This window comes from Geotrypetes seraphini, chromosome 2, assembly GCF_902459505.1.
Source record: "Geotrypetes seraphini chromosome 2, aGeoSer1.1, whole genome shotgun sequence".
Lineage (NCBI taxonomy): Eukaryota > Metazoa > Chordata > Amphibia > Gymnophiona > Dermophiidae > Geotrypetes > Geotrypetes seraphini.
This window is the reverse complement of record NC_047085.1, coordinates 70,479,836-70,501,684: the sequence shown is the minus strand read 5'-3', so window position 1 is coordinate 70,501,684 and position 21,849 is coordinate 70,479,836. Positions and strand designations below refer to the sequence as shown.

The following is a 21,849-nucleotide window of genomic DNA, read 5'->3' as shown; positions in this document are numbered from 1 at the left end:
GAGACCACATCCGCTCTTCTCCAATCCCCAGGAACCATTCCCGTCTACAGAAATTTGTTGAACAAGTCTTTAATAGGACCCGTCAGAACCTCTCTGAGCTCCCTCAGTATCCTGGGATGGATCCTGTCTGGTCCCATCGCTTTGTCTACCTTCAGTTTTTCAAGTTGTTTATAAACATTTTCCTCCATGAATGGCGCAGAATCTACTCCATTTTCTCATGTAACTTTGCCAGACAATCTCCCGGATTTTTCTTCTGTGAACACAGAGCAGAAGTATTTGTTTAGCACATTTGCTTTTTCCTCATCACTCTCCACATATCAGTTCCTAGCATCTTTTAGTTTAGCAATTCCATTTTTTATCTTCCTCCTTTCATTGATATATCAGAAAAAAAATTTTGTCTCCCTTTTTTACATTTTTAGCCATTTTGTGAAAAGAGGACAACAGATTTATGAACACCACTTGTTAGACATGTATTATTTTTGATTGCAAGCATTACACTTATGTGGTGATCGGCTGGCGACTCCTATAGAAGGGAGCGCTCCGTATCTCTGAGCATATGTTACAACATTGTCATAAGACTGATATCACACTTTCCTAGTGGTTTTGGAACATGGGATTGTTTATGTATATTCTTTCACCTTGAAAGACCTGCCTGTAGTTAACTCAAGCCCTCAAGCTGCAAACCAAGCAAAGGAAAGCATTGACAAGGAAGGCATAGAATTTGAAGAAGAAAAAAAAAGCTTGCCATGGAGGTAAAAACTCATAAAAACTTTTTCAGGTGCATTGAAGCAGGCAGCCTGTGATGATCATGGAGTAAAAGGGGGACTCAGGGAGGACAAAGCCATGTTCACTCTTTTTACAGATCTTAATATCATTTGCATAAAGACAAACTTCAACAAATAACTTCTCAATAATATGGCAAGTATTGAAGAGAACTAGCATATCCCAGAGGCACTCTGCAAATAACTACTCTTGCCTTGGCATGCACTCCATTTTCTAGTACTCTTTCTTATTTATTACCAGTTTCTAATCCATTCAGCCATCTTGGGATTCATCCTCAGGCTGTTCTGTTTATTTTTGAGCTTTCTATATTTCAACGGCTTTACTAAAATCCAGTTGTTTGATCATCCAATCAAAGAAATTGATCAGATTTGTTTGAGACAATGTCGCTTTAGTAAAACTATGCTACCTTACTTTGTTCAACCCTGTGGAGTCAAAATACTCAACTGTCCTTCCCTTCAGTAGTAATCCCATTAATTTACCTACTTAAAATATCAGACTAACAGTCTTTCTCCCATTTCCCACATTTATGAAGAGGGGCAGGCTCTGCTCCTTTTCTAGTTTAGGTGCATCATTCCTTTCTCCAAAGAGTAGATGAACAGAGCCATCAATGGAGCTACCTTTATTACTCTGAGCTTGCTTAATATTAGAAGCATCTTATCTGGCTCCATTGCCGCCTTCGTTTTCAGTTTTGCAAGTTCTGTGAGAACTCTTTCTTCTGTAAATGTCAAGTAGGGTCTGTTATCAAAATAGGTAGGAAAATTAGAAAGACTAGATGAATCTGGCAGATCTTATCTATTTACAATGCATCCTTGGAGCAACGGATATTGGGAACAATGAACAGCAGAAAGCATCTCCTTCCCCCCAGAAGGAATCACCCTTCTGAAGAGCCTCCCAAAAACATTACCAGAGGAAATATTTCTTATCTTTCTGCTATCACTACTCTGGCTGCATTTATGTTGTGGAATTCATTGGACATATAGCAATGTATATCAGAAGCAAGAGATTTTGGGAGCAATAGCCCATTGCTCCAAGGATATACAGTACTCTGTTTATTAGGATTTGAGTCACATCTTTTTCAGTTGTAGCTCAAAGCAAGTTACATTCAGGTACACTAGGAATTTTCATGTCTCTTGAAAGCTCATAATATAAATTTGTACCATAGGCAATGGAGAGTTAAGGCACTAGAAAAGGATTTGAACTGGGCTTCTCTGGTTCTCAGCCCACTGCTCTAATCATTAGATTACCCCTCAGCTCTTGTTGTCAGTTTCTATGATTTTGACTGGCATATGTCAGGAAGGGGGTTGATTTGACACTTATTCAATTCTATGTCACTGGTCATAATGTAATATGCAGGTGGACTGTTTTCCTTCAAGTCTAGCATTACTGCTGATTTGATAGAATGCTCAAAATATTACAGAACAAACTAAGATATAATCTTTATGTTTATTTTTAAAGCCTTAATTTATGCAGAATGAATTAATTGTTCTCATGTTTGACCTTTTTATTATCAGATGCAATAAATAATGAAGAGTGAACCTACAGTATTGCCTGCATTGCCTTCATTTGCTGCTGCTTGGAGAATCACGTTTATTTTTAAAATAATTTAGATACATCAAAATTGAATTCAAAAGGCACTGATGGACACATGTGAACATTAACTACCAGATGCATCACAGAAATTATACTTTTTTTTTTATGAGTTTCTTAAAGTCTTAGTGCCAAGATTTCATCAAAGAGCTATAGTGGGTGTATTTGTAGGGTGACCCACAGAGTGTGGTCAGTGGTTCCTAAAGAACAGCAACAGAGAGCTTCAGAACTTTACTAACTTGTCTACATTGATTTGAAGAGATCTATTGTTATAAGAAAGTTTTTATTATATGTATATAATATGCAAATGAAATGGAGGCAATTTACTACTTGATAATTCTTTGAGTTTACCTGGGGAAATGTCTGCAAATGGGTTAAGTTTGCACATACCATGACAGGAGTATGATCTCACTTTCAAATTCCATGCTAGAGAGGAAGCTTTCAGTATGTTTTCAGTTCTAGTACTAGCTATCATAAGATGTTTCTATGTGAATGATGGAAGGAAAGTAATCATAAAGGCTCTGATGTCAGTCATTGAAAGAGCACAAGGATAATACCTCAGCTCTATCAACTTGACATTATCTTTTCAAGCCCTATCAAAAAAAGGTTTCAGATACAAAATAAATCTGCATTATTAAGTATACCGGACAGATTGTAATAAGAGTAATTTATCTATCCATCTGACTCTTTACCTGTCAATAGCACATGTCTTTCTAGTGCTCCTGTGATTAATATCTAATGCTGCTAAGCAGGAGTCCTGGGATTAATTAGCTGTTTAAGATGCTTCTCCTTGGACTGACTGGGCCTGGGAATTCCCAGCCACTGAAGCCAATCAGAAATGTCCATGTTCTACTTTACAGGCATGAAACTGGCACAATGTACATCTGTATTACTGTGCAGAGGCACAAATTACTCTTATAGTGACACCTAGTGAGTGGCCAAAGGCAAGCACTGAAACACTGGAATCAATTTTTTTGGCAGGAGAACTTTGCAAGTTTAAAATCTGAGACCGACAGCTAGAAAAGGAGACTATAGTACTTCTTAGCACTGCAGAGAATGTGGAGCAAGCTATTTAAATAATATATTTTTGCTATAATTAGAAGAAAATTCTTTAGGTTCAGATCTAGAGACAACTATCAGTGTACTCTATGCACATGCAGAAGTTCTGCATCAGTGAAACTATAAAATGTTCTGCTTCATCTGGAGGTATCATCTTATTAAAGCTCTCGACAAATATATCTTTTAGTGTTTTGTAATATTCAAAGCATATATTTACTTTTGTTTCTTGTATTATATACACGTCAATTAATCAAAAATAATAATAATAATTTATTCTTGTATACCGCCATACCCGTAAAGTTCTAGGCGGTTTACATCCATTAATTAAGGTCCGTGATAACACACGGATTTACAAAATTTTGACAAAGATACAGGCAATGAAGTGGGGGGGGGAACTCTTTGAAGAGATTAGGTCGAGGTAACGGTAATACAGGAGGACGGGTTGAAGATATGATATAGCGAGAGGGAGAGAGGGACAGCCGAAGGGGCGGGGTAGAGAGGGAAAGGGGAGAAAATAGGGGGCAAGGGGGATTAAAAGGCCTGTTCACGGAAAAGGTGCGTTTTGAGAAGTTTTCTGAAGCTAAGGTAAGAGGGGGCCTCGAGTATCATTTGGGCAAGCCAGGGGTTCAGCTTGGCTGCCTGGTAAGCAAAGGTTTTGTCGAGAAATCTTTTGAAATGACATAATTTTAGGGATGGGAAGACAAACAGCTGTATTCTGCGGGATTTCTTGTTGGTGTGGTTCAGAGTGAAATGGTGATTGAGGTATCTAGGTAATAGGCCAAAAACAGTTTTGTAACAGAAGCAGGCGAATTTGAACAGGACTCTGGATTCGAAGGGGAGCCAATGCAGTTGGTGGTAGAAAGGTGTGATGTGGTCCCATTTGTTCAGGCCGAATATGAGGCGGACGGCAGTGTTCTGGATCAATTTTAGTCTCCTAAGGGTTTTCTTTGTGGAGCTCAGATAAATGACATTGCAATAGTCTAGTACGCTCAGGACAGAGGACTGTACCAGAAGGCGGAAAGAGGAGTCGTCAAAGTATTTTTTTATGGTGCGCAGTTTCCAGAGCACCGAGAAGCATTTCTTGACAGTGAGATCGGTGTGATTTTTTAGGGATAGATGTTTGTCTAGAGTGACTCCCAGTATTTTTAATGTTTGTTCGAGGGGGAAGACCAAGCCTTTCACTTGGATTGTGGAGACTTTGATTTTTTCATTGGGGGAGGCTAGAAAGAATTTTGTTTTGTCCGGGTTTAGTTTTAATCTGTAGGATTGCATCCAGAGTTCTATCTGATTAAGTATGCTTGTGATGTAGGCTAGTAGATCTGGGGAGAAGGTGGTGAGTGGGATGACTATTGTGATGTCATCTGCGTAGATGAAGGATTTGAGTTTGAGGTTTTGAAGGAGGTTCCCCAGGGAGGCGAGGTAGATATTAAATAGTGTGGGGGACAGGGGGGAGCCCTGCGGCACCCCGCAGGAGTTAACCCAGCTAGATGAGGAGGAATCGTTTTTGCGAACTCTGTAGGATCTGTTTCGTAGGAATCCGTGAAACCAGCTGAAGACCTGGTCGGAGATGCCAATGTGGGTCAGGCATTCTAGGAGAATGTTGTGGTCTACTAGGTCGAACGCACTGCTCAGATCGAGTTGAAGGATCAAGGCGCTGGAGCCCAGGCTAAAGAGGGTGTGCAAGTAGTCGAATAAGGCTGCAATAATGGTTTCAGTGCTGTGGTCAGTTCGAAAGCCCGATTGATTGTCACATAGTATGTTGAATTTATCCAGGTATGCGGTGAGTTCAGCATTTACTATCCCTTCAGCTATTTTGGTGAATAGAGGAATGCTAGCGATAGGTCTGTAATTAGAAGGGGCGTTTGGGGGTTCTTTCGTGTTTTTTATGATTGGGGTTAACATAATATGGCCTTGCTCAGGTGGAAAGTATCCTGAGGAAAGTAGAAAGTTCACCTAGGATAACATGTTGGCTTTGAAATGGATGGGTGCAGTTTTCATGACATTTGGAGGGCAGGTATCTAGTTTGCAGAAGGAGTTAGAGTATTTGTTGTAGAATTTATTGAAGGTTTCCCAGTCCAGTATATTGAATTGGTTCCAGTATAGATCTGCTCTGGACCCTTGGTCTGGTTTGTATATGCCGGTGTCAGTAAGAATGGGGAAAAGCTCAAGGGGATTAGTCGAGGCGGGTAGAATAGATCTTAGTTTTTGGGTCTTGGAGATGAAGAAATCAGCTAAGGTGTTTGCGGTTAATGTGGAATCTTCGTGGTTGTTGGTGAGTGTCTCGATGTGGTATAGGTCATTAACTAGCTTAAAGAGATTGCTACTGTTATTTGTAAAGTCACCAATTTTGTGTGAATAGAATTTTTTACGTTTTTCTTTGGTCAGGTTTTTATAGATTTTTAGTTTGAGTCTCCAGGCATCTCTGTGTTCCTTGTAGTTTCTGAAATTACAGGTATAGTATAAGTCGTTGCTTTCACATTTCTGCCTCCTTTGCACAGTTAATGTTTGGCTAAATAAGTAAGTTGATAGCCAAATGGGGAGGAGAAGAGGCATGCCAAGGGGTAGCACAATTATTCACACAATGTCAATATTCAGACACTATCTGGATAAATTAAAAGTCTGCTTGCGGAATTATCAGTCCTTATTTTATACTGATAAGAATCACATATTTGGTCTGACATATAATTATCTTGGCTTGCATACATAAAGTGATAGACAGAACTTATGTGTATATCTCTATAAGATCATTTTCCCACTGAATATTGCCCTTCTAGAGTTTTTATCACCCAACCTTACGCATTATCTTTTGAGTTATGTACGAAGCCACATCCAGTTTCATTACAGCTCATCAGAGTGGAAAAAAGGATCACTCATTGATGCACCAAATGGACCAGCTTGTTTTATCTCAGGTGTTGATAGAACTGGCCAGCCTCTTAGCTTAGTTGCAAGGGTCTGATTTAAGTACCCATAGGGAATGACACGGTGACAAAATTCATCACTGTTCCCGTCCCCGTGGATAACTGCGGGAAACCATCCCCATGTCATTCTTTAAGGAGAGAGGGAAGAATAGAGTATGAATGGGCACAACCACTGACCCTCAAGTCTTGCATTAAAGAATGCTGGTGTAGGAGGACTGAGGTTGAGAAAGACACTAAACAATGACACGAGATTGTGTCCCGCGGTTATCCACGGGGCCATTGATGAATTATGTCACCATGTCATTCTCTATTCCCATATCTAACTTGTTTGTTTTGTGTGATAGAAGCTGAGAGTTGCTGTGTTGGGTCCACTGGGAAATAGTGATCATAACATGATCAAATTTGAGCTGATAAACTGGAGCGACATCACTAAGAAATCTACTGTAGCGGCATTTAATTTTTGCAAGGACAACTACAATAACATGAGGAAAATGGTTAAAAAGAAGCTAAAAGGGTCTGTTGCAAAAGTCAAAAGTGTAAACCAGGCATGAATGCTATTTAAAAATACCATCGTGGAAGCCCAGACCAGATGTATTCCACGTATTTAAAAAAAAAGTGGAAAGAAGAGAAAACAAGAGCTGGTGTGGTTAAAAGGTGAAGTGAAGGAGGCTAGTACAGCCAAGAAAACATCCTTTAAAAAATGGAAAAAGAATCCCAGTAAAGAAAAAGTAAGAAGAGACATAAGCATTGGCAAGTTAGATGCAAAGCATTGATAAAAAAAGCTAAACAAGAATATGAAGAACAACTTGCCAAAGAAACAAAAACTCATAGTAACAATTTTTTTAGATACATCAGAAGCAGAAAACATGTGAGGGAATCCATGGGACTGTTGGATGACCAAGAAATGAAAGGTAGACTCAGGGAGGATAAGGCCATAGCAGAGAGACTGAATGAATTCTTCACTTCAGTCTTTATGGAAGAAGATGGAAGAGATCTACCTGAACTGGAAATGGTTTTCAAGGGTGATGAGGCAGAGGAATTAAAATCTTGGTGAATCTGGAAGATGTACAAAGCCAAAACTGACAAGTTAAAGAGTGATAAATCACCTGGACTTGATGGTACACATCTCAGGGTACTAATAGAACTCAAACATGAAATTGCTGATCTGTTGTTGGTGATCTGAAACCTGACACTAAAATCATCTGTAGTACCTAAAGATTGGAGGGTGGCCAATGCTATGCCAATTTTTAAAAAGGGGTCCTGGGGAAATCATGGGAATTGCAAACTGCTAAGCCTTACCTCAGTGCTGGACAAAACAGTGGAAACAATTATAAAAAATAAAATTGTGGAACATGTAGACAAACATGATTTAATGAGACAGTAAGCAGGGGTTCAGCCAAAGGAAGTCTTGCCTCACTGATTTGCTTGACTTCTTTGAAGGTGTGAATAAACATGTGGATAAAGGCGAGATGGTTGATGTAGTGTATCTAGATTTCCAGAAAGCTGTTGACAAAGTTCCTCATGAGAGGATCCTGAGAAAATTAAAGAGTCGTGGGATAGGAGGCAATGTTGAATTGTGGATTAAGAATTGGTTATCAGACAGAAAACAGAGGGTAAGGTTAAATGACCATTTTTCTCAATGGAGGAGGGTACATAGTGGTGGGCTGCACGAATCTGTACTGGGACTGGTGTTATTTAACTTATTTATAAATAATCTGTAAATTGGAAATAAGAATGAGGTGATTAAATTTGCAGATGACATTAAACTGTTCAAAGTTGTTAAAATGCATGCGGATTATGGAAAAATGCAGGAAGATCTTAGGAAATCAAAAGACTGGGCTCCAAATGGCAGATGAAATTTAATGTGCACAAATACAAAGTTATGCACAATGGGAAGAATAATCCAAATCACAGTTACCAGATGCTAGGGTCCACCATAGGGGTCAGTGCTTAAGAAAAAGATCTGGATGTTATCATGAACAATATGCTGAAACCTTCCACCCAATGTGCAGCGGCAGCCAAAAAAGCAAACAAGATACTAGGAATTATTAAAAAAAGGATGTTAACAATTATGTTATAATGCCTCTGTGCTACTCAATGGTGCAATCTCACCTTGAGTATTGTATTCATAAGAACATAAGAAGTTGCCTCCGCTGAGGCAGACCAGAGGTCCATCTCGCCCAGCGGTCCGCTCCCGCGGCGGCCCATCAGGCCCATTGCCTGAGCAATGGTCCCAGACTATCCCTATAACCTACCGCTACTCTTATCTGTACCCTTCAATTCCTTTATCCTCTAGGAACCTATCCAAACCTTCTTTGAAGCCTTGTAACGTGCTCCGGCCTATCACAGCCTCCGGGAGCGCGTTCCATGTGTCCACCACCCTCTGGGTGAAAAAGAACTTTCTGGCATTTGTTTTAAACCTGTCTCCTTTTAATTTTTCCGAGTGCCCCCTTGTACTTGTGGTTCCCCGTAATCTGAAAAATCTGTCCCTGTCTACTTTTTCTATACCCTTCAGGATCTTGAAGGTTTCTATCATGTCTCCTCTAAGTCTCCGCTTTTCCAGGGAGAAATTTATATGTTCAAAAAAATGTAAACAGCTGCCATTCTCACAGTAAATCAAAAACGGCTTGACAGATTTAAACGAAACTTGGTATGCAGATCCCTCACTACCTGGGGTGATATGTTCTGGGGGTCTCTTCACCCAAGAATTTATATGTTCTTGCTCCTGGAGGTGAAACTAAAAATGTTGTTTATAATCAAGTTTTGTGTTAGTTGTATTATATTCATTTTGTCAAATATTTCACATTATAATTTGAATATTGTACTTTTTATAAAGCTGTAAACAAATAATTTCATTCACCACTATAAAGTATCTTTATTTGAATCCATTTACAGTGTTATTGCTATAATTTAATACCCGTGCAACGCCGGGGCATCAGCTAGTAAATATCATAAATATTCTATAAACGTTACAAATGTGGAACTTAGGGCTCCTTTTACTAAGCTGCGATAGCGGTTTTATCGCGCGCGCTAGACGCTAATGCCAGCATTGAGCTGGCGTTAATTGTAGCTGCTTAGCACGGGTTTAGCATGCGCTAAAATTCTGCATGCGCTAAAAACTCTATCGCAGTTTAGTAAAAAGAGCCCTTAGTTTCAGATGGCAGTGAAGCTTTAATTCAATCGTGATCCCAACGGGGCCTGTTTCGCCCTTGGCTTCATCAGGAGATCAAGAAAACTGATTATGCCTAAACATGTTCCAACCACATGTAACCAATTGGCAGAATGTTTTAATTTGCCAGTGGTATTGCAAAATAGTTCTCTCTGGAACTTATACTCTCTGAGAGCCACGGGAACCTCTGTCTCTAATGGTGTCGGCATACATAGACGCTGCGGCAAAATTAAGGTGGCATGGGCAAGCATGGGCGGCACTTTAATTTTGCCGCGATGTCTATGTATGCCGACGCCATTAGAAGCAGAGGTTCCTGTGGCTTGCTAAGCAGTTGTTATGCGGGATGGTTGATAGCGGCTATGTGTGGATCCCTGACGAAGTGTAAACGAAACATGTCGGGTCCAACTGCTTAGTCACCAATTAAGATAAGTACAACACAATTGAAGATAAAAAGTTTAATAAAAGTGTGTAAACTTAGTAGCTAAATAGAAAACAGAAAATTGAGCCTGGACCAGTGAGGAGGTAACACATGATCCTCCCCGAAAAATTTTACCTATAACGGGACGAAGGAGGGGTGTTTCTGAGGTCTTTTGGAATTATTGATATACGAAAGTTGGAAGATGGTGAAAGAAGATTAATATCATAAACAGTGTAAATCTTGGAATCAAGTTGAAAGACTGTAGTTTGTTTTTTTTTATTGCCAGCTAGTTTAGCGGGACCAGGATGGGATCAAAGGCAGGGCTGTTCACAATCCAGATGCACCACTGCCTCCTTCTGGCAGCTGGCAAACAGCAGGGAGGACTGCTGCAGTACAAACCGAGTAGCCCATTCTCAAGGTGGCCAATCCAGGTCACTAGTACCTGGCCAAAACCCAAGGTGTAGCAACATTCCATACTACCGATCCAGGGCAAGCAATGGCTTGCCCCATGTCTTTCTCAATAACAGACTATGAACTTTTCCTCCAGGAAATTGTCCAAATCCTTCTTAAAACCAATTACGCTATCCGGTATTACCACAACCTCTGGCAATGCATTTCAAAGCTTAACTATTCTCTGAGTGAAAAAATATTTCCTCCTATTGGTTTTAAAAGTATTTCCCTGTAACTTCATCGCATGTCCCCTAGTCTTTGTAATTTTTGACTGAGTGCAAAATCGATCCAATTACTATACCCGTTCTACTCCACTCAGGTTTTAGTAGACTTCAATCATATCTACCCTCAGCTGTCTCTTTTCCAAGCTGAAGAACCCTAACCTTTTTAGTCTTTCCTAATACAAGAGTTCCATCCCCTTTATCATCTTGATCACTCTTCTTTGAACCTTTCTTGAGATAAGGAGACCAGAACTGAATGGGTGAAATCTGATTTTCTGTTTGTAGCTCGGCCCACGTGTGCAGGTGGGCCGCGAGACCCCCAGAACATATCACCCCAGGTAGTGAGGGATCTGCATACCAAGTTTCATTCAAATCAGTCAAGCCGTTTTTGCGTGATCGCGGCACATACACACACACACACATACATACACACATACATACCTCCGATTTTATATATATATATATATATATATATATATATATATATATAGATTGTTTTAACAAGATAAAAATTTGAAGCAGGTTGAAGGCGGTGATTGACCTGTGATTGAAAAGAAACCCACTGAGTGGACCAGCCTAGGCTGTCCTATAGTGAACTGGGATATGAATTTCTGAGGTCTCACCACCATAAAGATTATATATAGATTTGGAGTGAAGGTTTAGTCTCACTACCTTTTCAGTATCTACTAAAACAATTAATTATGATTTTTTTTATATTAATGATTTTACCCCACATTTTTGTAGTTTATCATTTTTTATTTTCTAGTGGGGTTTTTTGTCTTTTGTTTTATGCTGCATATAGCCATCCAAATGGGTTCACAATTGTACCAAAAAGCAACAAACAAAACCAATCAAATTGTCATGTCATTTGCCTTCAGTAAACGTTATCTGTGGGAAAACTCCACTCAGTTGTGTCTGTGTGGTGACTATCATCAAGACCTACAGGAATGTAAACTTAAGGACCTTGGAAAAACTTGCCTTCCTGCACTCTTGTTAGACAGAACCTGAGGACTTCAGGGGTGTTTGAGTACCTTTCAGTTCCCAGCTGGGAGGCTTCAGGGCTCTACAACTAAAAAGTATTTTTTAGCTATCTGATTGGGAGCCTGCAAAGCTTTTACACTTTAATCTTAGGAGATCTAGCTTTCTTACTGAATAGCCCCTTTACCTTAGGCATATAATGAACCAAACCTCACAATGTATAGGATCCAAATGTTGGTCTTAAACATTTTAATATCATGTGATATACTGAACAGCAGTCAGAAGACACATCACTGAAATCATCAAACAGAGTCATTTGGAATCTTTTTTTCCTGTCCTTGTCAGACTAATTCATCTGTGATGGGCCCCAATACTGCTACTGCTTCAATCTCAATGAGACTTCCCTGCAAGAAATTAGTGGAAATAATACAAGATTAGATCACATTGGTATAGATATCTCAATACCAGGAATGCACAAAGCAAAGACACTGAGTGGGTGTGAAAGTAAGAAAAAGAAAGACCCTCTAATTGCTCCTTATATAGCAATTTGGTACTTCTGCACAAAAACTGGAAGGCCCATCTAATTCTGTAGTTACCTAGATATAACATTCACATGTATGCCAAAATCAAAGTGTACAGTAGATATAGATAGAGGGGCATTTTTGAAAGTACAACTAAATCTGACTTTGGATGTTTCCCATAAAACATCCAAAATTTGGACTTCCAGAAGGGTCCATTTTGAAGTAATCACTCTGATCTCAGCTGTTTTTCCATTTCTGGTTTACAGCGACTTAATGCAGGAAGAAGTTAATCCACTAGGGTGGCACCTTTACAGAGTTTTGCAATGAGGTACCCACCAGACTCTTCATGAGTTCAGGTTTAAGTCTAAGTTTTAGGAATGGAAAGATTGCTGAAAATTGATAGAATTTTTCTTTTCATAGACTGACTATACGTTGAAGTATGGGTTTTCTGAAGCAGCTTCGGTGAAATGCGTCAGAACCCTAAAGACATAAGATAAGTATACTGCTTTATATTTTTCACTAAATATTTGAAAGCTTTGGATTTGGGCAGTATCGCCAGTACAATGATTGGAAGTAGTTGAGATAAACCATTGGGGAAAGCGCCCAGGCAGTGGTCTCTTTGTCAGCACTTTTCAAATACCAAATATAAGGTATTTTCAAGCAATTGTATGCCGAGTTTGATTTTTTTGCTGTGTTGATTTACAATATATTTACTCAGCATTTATATATTTTCATTTTGCCATTGATTTGTTTGGCAATCCTTAGAAGGAGCATTGCCTGCAACCTGGATTGGCCACTGTTGGAAGTAGGATACTGGGCTCGGTGGGGCATCCATTATACCTAACCTTCAGAAAATCCCTGAAAACTCACCTATTTGACAGGTTTATCCCTCCTTCTCCCCCACAATCCCAACGCGATCTCCACCCACCCACACGCTCCCATGTAATCTCAATACTGTAAAATGCTGTAACCTCTATGCTCTTTTTGTTTGTACTGATTCCCATATAATCTCAATGCTGTAACTCTTCGTGCTTTTTTCACTTGTATCGATGCCTGTGGTATCCACATTGTACTTCCACTTCACTGTATACCGTCTTGAACTGAAAAGGTATGATGGGATATAAATAAAGCTAATAATAATAATTGATGTTTTTATCTCAAACAGCCTTGAAAGTTATTCAAGACACTGGATAATGCTTGTGTGTACTCGAAACTGATTATTTGCACTCTGAAAACTACCAATATATAATAATACATAAGTATATACACACTGATAAACATAGCAGCAACATTGGTAGACATAGTGAGTAATACATTTTTTAAATAAACATCTGGGGAGAGAAATGAAAGCAAGTAACCTGGAAATTTCCTAGAAGACTGGGGACATTTAAGGGTCCTTCTACAAAGCCACATTAAAAAGTGGACTGTGCTATTTTTAGTATGTGGGTTTCCTGTGCGCGCTGAGGCCACTTTTTAGTGCAATTCTAAAATGGCTGCAATTTGGGGGTTTCCAATTAAAGCTCGCGTACTAATTTCAGAATTAGCATGTAGTTATTAGCGCATGAGCCCTTAATGCCACCTGTTTTGTAGGCGGTAAGGGCTCCTGCGCCAGTCAGTCAATGTGGGCTAATACCCACATGCTAATCAATTAGCACAGGGCATGCTTACTCTGTCTCCCAGTGGTAAAACATACTTTGGCACATGCCGTGTCTGAAATTAGCATGAGGTGCCTGAGCGCACCCCACCCACAGCCACATATTTTAAGTGGATGTTAAGTATGCATTAGTGCTTACTGTCGCTCGGTAAAAGGACTCCTTAGGCTGTTTGCAAATGGGTTTATATATTTTTTAAAGCTTGCATATGATTTTCTGAGATGTGATAGAAAAATAAATGGACTCAGTTGAGAGGGAATTTATGTGAACTGGTAACAACCTTCAGGTAAAGACCTTACATCATGGGTGTCCAATGTCGGTCCGCGAGGGCCGCAGTCCAGTCGGATTTTCAGGATTTTCCCAATGAATATACATGAGGTCTATTTGCATGCACTGCTTTCATTGTATGCTAATAGATCTCATGCATATTCATTGGGGAAATCCTGAAAACCCGACTGGATTGCGGCCCTCGAGGACCGACATTGGACACCCCTACCTTACATACATTCTCTATTAACTAACATGTATGTACTGTAAGTATAGCACAACAAAGAACATGGGGAGACCCAATGATCCACAGTGAAAACAATCCACCAATGAAAACAAAAACTATGGATACAGATGTTCTGGAGATAATTTATTAAACACTGGCATATAAAACCATGAAAATTCAATTTAAAAAGTACAATGATAAAAAAATACTGTGATAAAAATCCAACCAGAAGCAGTCTATTGTCTTTAAACGTGCGCAAAGAACACCGCAGACAAGCTGAAGCAGTTTTTTTGCTACTTCAGCTTGTCTGCAGTGTTCTTTGCTCACATGTTTAAAGACAATAGACTGTTTTCAGTCCAATTCTTTATATGTGAGTTTGCAAACCATTGGACCCCTGAAGAAGGCGTGTTCGCTGAAACACGGACCGTGTAGGGTCCGGTTGGATTTTTACCACTGATTTTTTTTATCATTGTACTTTATAAATTGAATTTTCATGGTTTTATATGCCAGTGTTTAATAAATTATCTCCAGAACATCTGTGTCCACAGTTTTTGTTTTCATTGGTGTACTGTAAGTATGACTACAATACAATAATTGTTACTTACTTTAGGCAAAGCTACAACCTGGCAGGCTGCTCTGGCAGGGACATGCTTCTTGAAAACTAGAGAAAGGAAGAGTGCCAGAAATATAAATTTAGCAGGTGTCCACTGGTAAGGAAACGGAGTATGAAAGTATGTCAGAGTAACTGGGGCTTATACTAGTGGCTTCTGACTGAAGTGCATGTGGTGATCATTGATGTTGCTATCAGTAGTTTTACAGCTTGAAGGCTAATTCTTTAGGCAAAAGGAGTGCTACTATTTGGAGCCTATTTTATGAAGAAAAGTTACCACCTACTTTCCTTTATAGAACACGAATCTAATAGTTATGTTATATGTGGTCTTTTATTTCGCCAAATCCTCCTGAGTAGAATTTAGAGGCGGGTTGTTACATCAACATTCGTTAGATAGGACATACAAACAATAGCAGGTTAAACATCAGATTAGACTTCTAACCTAGCTTTCTAATATGTTGAGTTACATATTGTAAATTTTACTGCACAGACGTAGTATTATAGGTCCATATTCTATAAATGACGCCTTAACTTAGGCACCGGTAGGCGCCCTACTGGCGCCTAAGTTAAGTCCAAAACACTGCTTAAAACTGGACTTAAAAGAAAATTCAAGTTGCCTACTGGTGCCTAAAACAATGGTGCCGGAATCACACCTCCAGAGGCTCTTTACAGCGCCTAATGTCACTGGGGCAGACAGGGAAAATATTTGAGTACCTGATTGTAAAACCGCTTAGATAAACCTTGATATGCGGTATATAAAAACCTAAAAAACTTTAAACTTGAAACTGTAGGCGTGGCTAACGCTGGAAGTGGCTTTAGCCACCATTAAGCGCCTATGTAGATGCAATTCATGTCAAGGGTAGGTGCCGGAAAAGTAGGTCTTGAAAACCCTAGCCTACGTTTTCCGGTGTCTACCTTTGTCGAAGATGCAATTCTCTAAATGGCACCAATGCGTGATTGCAGAACAAATGTACAAGACGCAGGCAAAGTTTCTTTCAATGAACAATTTGTTGCACACAAATAAACCACCTTAAATGAGTAACAAGACCTGACACGGTTCGTGTTACAATCAACACGTCTTCATCAGGGGTCCTATAGAATGGAGGGTCCAGTTACTCATTTAAGGTAGTTTATTTGTGTGCAACAAATTGTTTATTGAAATAAACTTTGCCTGCGTCTTGTACATTTGTTCTGCAGTTTCGTCTTTTCTTTTGGTTTCACCGCTTCTTTAATGCAGACTTGTTGGATTTTGTTCTTTTGTACGACCATTGCGTGATTGACACGCAATCGGCGGTCACTGACAAAAGAGCCATTTAGAGAATCCGGGCCATAATGCATAATCTGGAATGCACTAAAGTCAGGAATTTTTGGAACAGCCATGTTTTCAGGCTTTTTCAAAACACAGTGTATATATTGGTTATACGGATCTCTATGGGAAGTAGGTTCCATAGTTTTGTAGTTAAATGAATTACAGTGAATTGTCTTATATTTTACCTTTTTCAGTGATGGGAATGATAATATTAAGCAATCGGAGTTCTGGTGTTTAGCAAATCTGCTTAGTAAATCATCCTAATATGAATTGTGAAACTAAAGTATTAACCATAAGTAAGATGGATTTACACTGGCTAAAATAATAAGAATATTAGGAGTTAATTTTGTTCACAAACCTTTCACTATTACCTCAGGTTAACTTGTTAATAAAAAAAAGTATATTGGTCTTTTCTGGAAACTTAGAAGGATTTGAAAATACTTAGATAATCATTCATTAGATCTTTCCAGCAGTGTAGTATGTTTTTGAGGGCTAGAAATAGCAGGATGTGAAGCAATCTAGCATTATGTTTAGGCAACAATTGGCGGAGTCCATGATGTCCCAAGATAATTATGTGCAGGTTTATGGGTTCTTGTATATCCAGAATAGAGGAGATGGTTTCCCAAACATTACTCCAGTAGACAGAGAGGTGTGAGCATTCATAAATCATGTGCAGTAGCGTTCCCTCCTGAGATTTACATGACCAGCATGTAGGAGAAAGACCATCAGGAAGTTTAGAAACCTTTACTGGGGTCCAGTGAGTTCTATGTAGAAGGGAAGAACATGGACTGAATCACCCCAGCTGAGTGAGAAGATCTGAACATGCTAGTCCAGACGTCCTGCCAGTCCACATCTTCCATCGAAAGACCCAAATCTTCGTGCATGTTGGATAATGAAGAAGTGTTGGGCTTATGTACAATAGTATACCATTGTGAAGCAATCCCTTTTTTGTTATTATTGATTAGAGATATCTGTGGTAATAGATCTGGAGTATCTTTTAACTTCCCTACATCTGGAAAGATAGCAGACAAGCAGTGTCTCAATTGTAGCCAGCGAAAGTATTGGTGGTGAGGTAGATTATATTGAGCTTGTAAGTCAGTGAAGGAGATCCATTGAGAGTTCTTGATTAAGTCCTGAAGAGACCAGATCCCACAATTCTGCCACAATTTCCAGTTAAGAGTTCCATCTTGTATCTTTATGCCATAGGCATAACGATCCTTGACAAATTATTAATTCCGTATACTCCATTTAGGACCTTGCAGTCCGTGGATCAAAATCAACTTACAATACCCTCACTAAAAATTATTAAAACTAGAAGAAATGAGATATTTTCAGTATACGCACCATAGCTATGGAACACTATGGGGCTCATAATCGAAAGAGAAAAACGTCCAAAAACCGGCCTAAGTAGGCACTTGGACGAACATTTCTCAAAAACGTCCAAGCGCCGATAATCAAACCAGGTTTTGGACGTATTTCTAAATGACTTAGGCCCTCATAGTGCCGCTCAAAATCCAAAGCTAAATGGGGCGTTTCGGGAGGCGTGTCGAGGGCGGGAGTTGGGCGGGACGTGGGCCGGCTTAGACTTAGTCGTACAGCATGTATAACCAAAAGTGATACAGCCCACGATCGACGGAACTTGGACGTTGTGACTTAGACCATTTGAAACATGGTCTAAGTCACAAAAACCCACCTAAACTCACCAGATATGCACTGAAAACACATAAAACAGACCCTCACATACTACCCCAGTGGTCACCGACCCCCCCCCATAAAAATTATAATCACAACTTTAAAATTCAGCCTCCAGACCATCATCACCTGGCCGCCTGGCATAGGAAAGCCCAGTCGTCCAGCACAGAGGCAGTTTAAGTCATCTTGGGGGTGGGTTAGGGACCCATAGAGAGGAGGACCCATGCCCATAAGCCCCTGTAATCACTGCATTGATACTTAAACATGTGCACCGCCAAAACCCTTTTTTACTGGCATATAAGTGACTTCTGCAGCCATAAGGGCTATTGGGGTAGTAGATAAGTGGGTCTAGGGGATTCTGGAAGTGGTTTGGGTGGCTCACCATCACCTATAAGGGAGCTGTAGTGAGGAGAAGCCATGGCACCCTGTTTGTGAAGTTCACAGCAGTGCCCTGTAAGGTACCCCACTATTTAGGTGCCCTTTCTGTGTGTTCTGTCCATCACTTTGCAGGCTCCTTCCACGTCCAACAGGGCTTGTTCTAGACATTTTGGACTTGGACAGATAGTTGGACGAAAAGATCGACGTTTTAGTGGCTTGGACGATCAGATCTTCAGGACGTATAATTGGACGATTTTCGAAAGTCAAAAGACGTTGGACATCTCTTTCAAAAATGGGACTTGTGCTCTTTTTGACTTTGGACGACTTGCGAAATGGACGTAAATGGACTTTCGATTATGCCCTTTCGATTATGCCCCTCCATGCCTTCTCTCCTTAGAGGAGAGCCGACTCTTGATAGATTCAAGAGCTCCCTGAAGTCTTTCCTGTATAAAGATGCTTTTGAAGATTAAATCCAAGCTCCTCTTTTCTTAAGGAAATAGAATCTATCTTTTGAAATCAGAGGCTACAGACATTTCCTTTGTTAACCCAATTGTATTTCACATATTTGGTTTTTTCTATAATTTATTGTAGTTCTACCCCTGTCCTTTTTGTATCAGTTTAGTCTTTGTCTGATTTTGTTCATATTTTTAACTTGTAATATGATGACTTTGTTTTTATCATGTACATCGCTTAGAAGTCTTTATAAGCGATATTATCAAATTTTAAATAAATCTGAAACCTCTATTCTATTTAAAATATGGTTTGGAGAAACTCCTGATTATATGCCACATCTCTTTAAATTTTCTAATAATCCACCTTTGAACCTAAGAAACAATGGCACTTTTCGTTATTCAGTCATTAGGAACATTAGATACTGTGACAAACCCAGCCGCCGTGCTGGTTTTGCCCCTAGAGCAGGCAATATGATTCTGTGCAGAAGAGCTGACCAGATCAGCTCTAGTGAGCAACTTGAGACTGACCTCCCTTGCACATGCTGTAGGAACATGATCAGGTTGTTTATGAGCACATAGAAACACAGCCTCTTTACCCTGTCAGTACATCAGCTAGGACAGCTAAAGCCAAGGTAGCTGTGCCTTTGAGAATAAGGCAAGCTTGAACTGACACAGCCTAATATAGAGCCAAAGCCCATCCCCCTCTACAGGCTGAAGGGGAGTGACTTTGGTCTGGATTAAGGCAGGCTGAAGGAAGCAGTAAGAGGGAGAGGAGAGTGACGTGGCAGATGTACTCAAGCAGGCTGAGGAAAGGCAGGAGCCTTGGCCAGACCAGGGATATTCTGGAGTCTCAGACTGGCCCATAGAAGAAGTGGAAGAAAGTTTCCCCACTTCTAACTTCCAGGTTCCAGAGGCTATGGAGGGAATGGAAATCCAGGAAGGCAGCCCTATCTCAGAAAGCCAAGCAGAGCAAATGGAGATTAGCTAAAGCCAAGAGTAGCTGTGAGGCAGCTGGTGATTTTTTTCCCTAGCAAAGTATGCTTTATGTTTTGTTTCTTGATTTTGAGTTGGGCATTATTTCTGGTTAAGATGTTTACTTACCTGGATTTTTGCAGTCTGCTAACTTTATGTTTAGTTTGTGCCAAAGATCACTGAAGCAAAGTGAATGTTTTGAATGCTGGATAAAAAACACACTGTGTTTGCCGTTGCTGAGAGCAATCACAGAATCTCGTTCAGCTGTGCTGCCTACCAATGTGTGCTACAGTGACTAGAGAGCCTTATGCAGAGCTTACCTATTACTACAGCATATCTTTTGGTGCTTCAGAGAGTATTCAAACTTGTCATTGAATGATAACATTACTGTATGCATTATAGGGTGAATATCTTTTTCTGTCTGGAAATAACTGTCACAGAGAAGGAGTTTTTGGGGGGGTTTTTAAAGCAGCTTTAATTTGAATGCTGTACCAGAGAGTATGGTCTCATGCAGCACAAGTTCATTTGTCTTTTGTTTTTCATCAAAATACTTTTTTGTTATAATTACTGCACTGCTGGACTGGAGCTAGCTAAAGCTCATAACAACATTTGGGCTGTTTGCCAGAAATATCTATTTTCTTTTGCCTTTATCTTTGAAAGACTGATTTTGCAGACAATGTTATTTTCTTTATGCTATCCATTTGACCAGTGGGGTCAAAATAAAAGCCATTCTGATTCATGACTTTGTGACTGAGCTTGCATTTGTGAATAAAGCAAACAGCTACCTGTACTCCATGACCCAGGCAGGTGCCTAGGGCCAAGCGGAAATCCTGGAGATACCCCTGGTTGTAGAGGACATGCCAGATCAATGGATTTTTGTCACCATTCAACCCCTCTCTGAGGGGTGTTTGTGACAATACAATAAAACTTTTAACTCCACATGGGCATATAAAGCATCAAAAATGTGGAAAGCATTACCAATTTTAACCAGCAATCTAATTTTAAATGTTTTAAAAAGAGGCCTAAAGACCTAATCTTGATTATTTCATGAATCTGTTACTAATAATTCCTAAATATGGTAACAGTTTTTAATTTGTATCACCATAATTACTGTGAACATCACAGAGGTATTGTCAGTCAAGCCCCTTCCCTTGTTTAAAAGCAGACTGAAAACCCACCTTTTTGATATATCTTTCAATCCTTAACCCAACTCCTCTGCCCTCTAACCCAGCCATCTGATTAACCGTTCCCCTTAACTGTATCCATGACATCCTGTTTGTCTTTGGGAAGCAGAGCTGAGCTTCTGATGCCATAATGGCTCTTCCACCAATAAGAGCCATCCTCATCAGTGATGTCACAATGGCTTGATTGTCCTGAACTCCTCTCAGCCCTCCAACCCAGCCAGCTGATTAACCGTTCCCCTTAACTGTATCCATGACATCTTGTTTGTCTGACTTGCCTGTATAGATTGTAAGCTCTTTTGAGCAGAGACTGTTTCTTACTCTTTGTGACTCTGTACAGCGCTGCGTGCGTCTGGTAGTGCTATAGAAATAATTAATAGTCGCAGTAATATACAAATAAAAATTGTATTGTATTGTATTCAGTGAATCTGAGGAAACTCTCGGGAGTTTCTCCATACAGGGTCTTGAATGTTAGGCAGCATAGTTTAAATTCAATACACTTTTCTATTTAGAGCCAGTGTGGTCCTTAAACAATGGAGTAATGGGATCAAATTTGGATTTATAGAATATGAGTCATGTTGTAAAGTTCTGTATCAGTTGGAATTGTTTCATTCATTTCTTCAAGATTCCTGATAGTAGTGTGGGGCCTGGAAGTAACGTCAGAGAGAAGAGACACTGACATGGACAGCAAGTACATAATGCTGCTCACGCAGGGAAAATGAAAGCAGTACAGGGGAAGGGAAGGGGTGCACACGCAGGGCAGGGGGTGCCGGGAAGGAACGGGGGAGGGGCAGAGAGGAGGACGGGTACTGGCGCCCCTACTAAAACTGTGCCCCCTTACTATGCTATTGTCCACACCAGGGGCTTTTTTCAGGATTTCCCCAATGAATATGCATGAGATCTATGTGCATGCACTGCTTTCAATGCATATTCATTGGGGAAATCCTGAAAACCTGACTGGATTGTGGCCCTCAAGGAGGGACTTTGAGATCACTGGATGTATTGT

At 40.0% G+C, this 21,849-nt stretch overlaps 2 protein-coding genes across 12 annotated transcripts in view; one reads left to right on the top strand and one right to left on the bottom strand.

Annotated features, from left to right (window-relative positions):
- The window catches only part of LOC117355504 (A-kinase anchor protein 5-like), a 114,055-nt gene extending 110,457 nt beyond the window's left edge, over nucleotides 1-3,598 (top strand). For all 9 annotated transcript variants that reach the window (XM_033934173.1, XM_033934177.1, XM_033934178.1 and 6 more), the window contains one exon: nucleotides 2,295-3,598. In XM_033934173.1, coding sequence (XP_033790064.1) covers nucleotide 2,295 — 1 coding nt within the window. In that variant the 3' untranslated portion in view covers nucleotides 2,296-3,598. The remainder of the gene's footprint in view (nucleotides 1-2,294) is intronic.
- Nucleotides 3,599-11,816: 8,218 nt separating this feature from the next.
- The window catches only part of LOC117355404 (2-iminobutanoate/2-iminopropanoate deaminase-like), a 32,523-nt gene continuing 22,490 nt past the window's right edge, over nucleotides 11,817-21,849 (bottom strand). The window contains exons 5-6 of one of the 3 annotated variants that reach the window (XM_033933909.1): nucleotides 14,855-14,910; nucleotides 11,817-11,987 (exon numbers count right to left, since the gene is read on the bottom strand). In XM_033933909.1, the coding sequence (XP_033789800.1) occupies nucleotides 11,925-11,987; nucleotides 14,855-14,910 (119 nt within the window). In that variant the 3' untranslated portion in view covers nucleotides 11,817-11,924. Of the gene's footprint in view, nucleotides 11,988-13,044; nucleotides 13,205-14,854; nucleotides 14,911-21,849 lie in introns of those variants that run through there. The other 2 variants (XM_033933911.1, XM_033933910.1) reach the window with 2 other exon arrangements.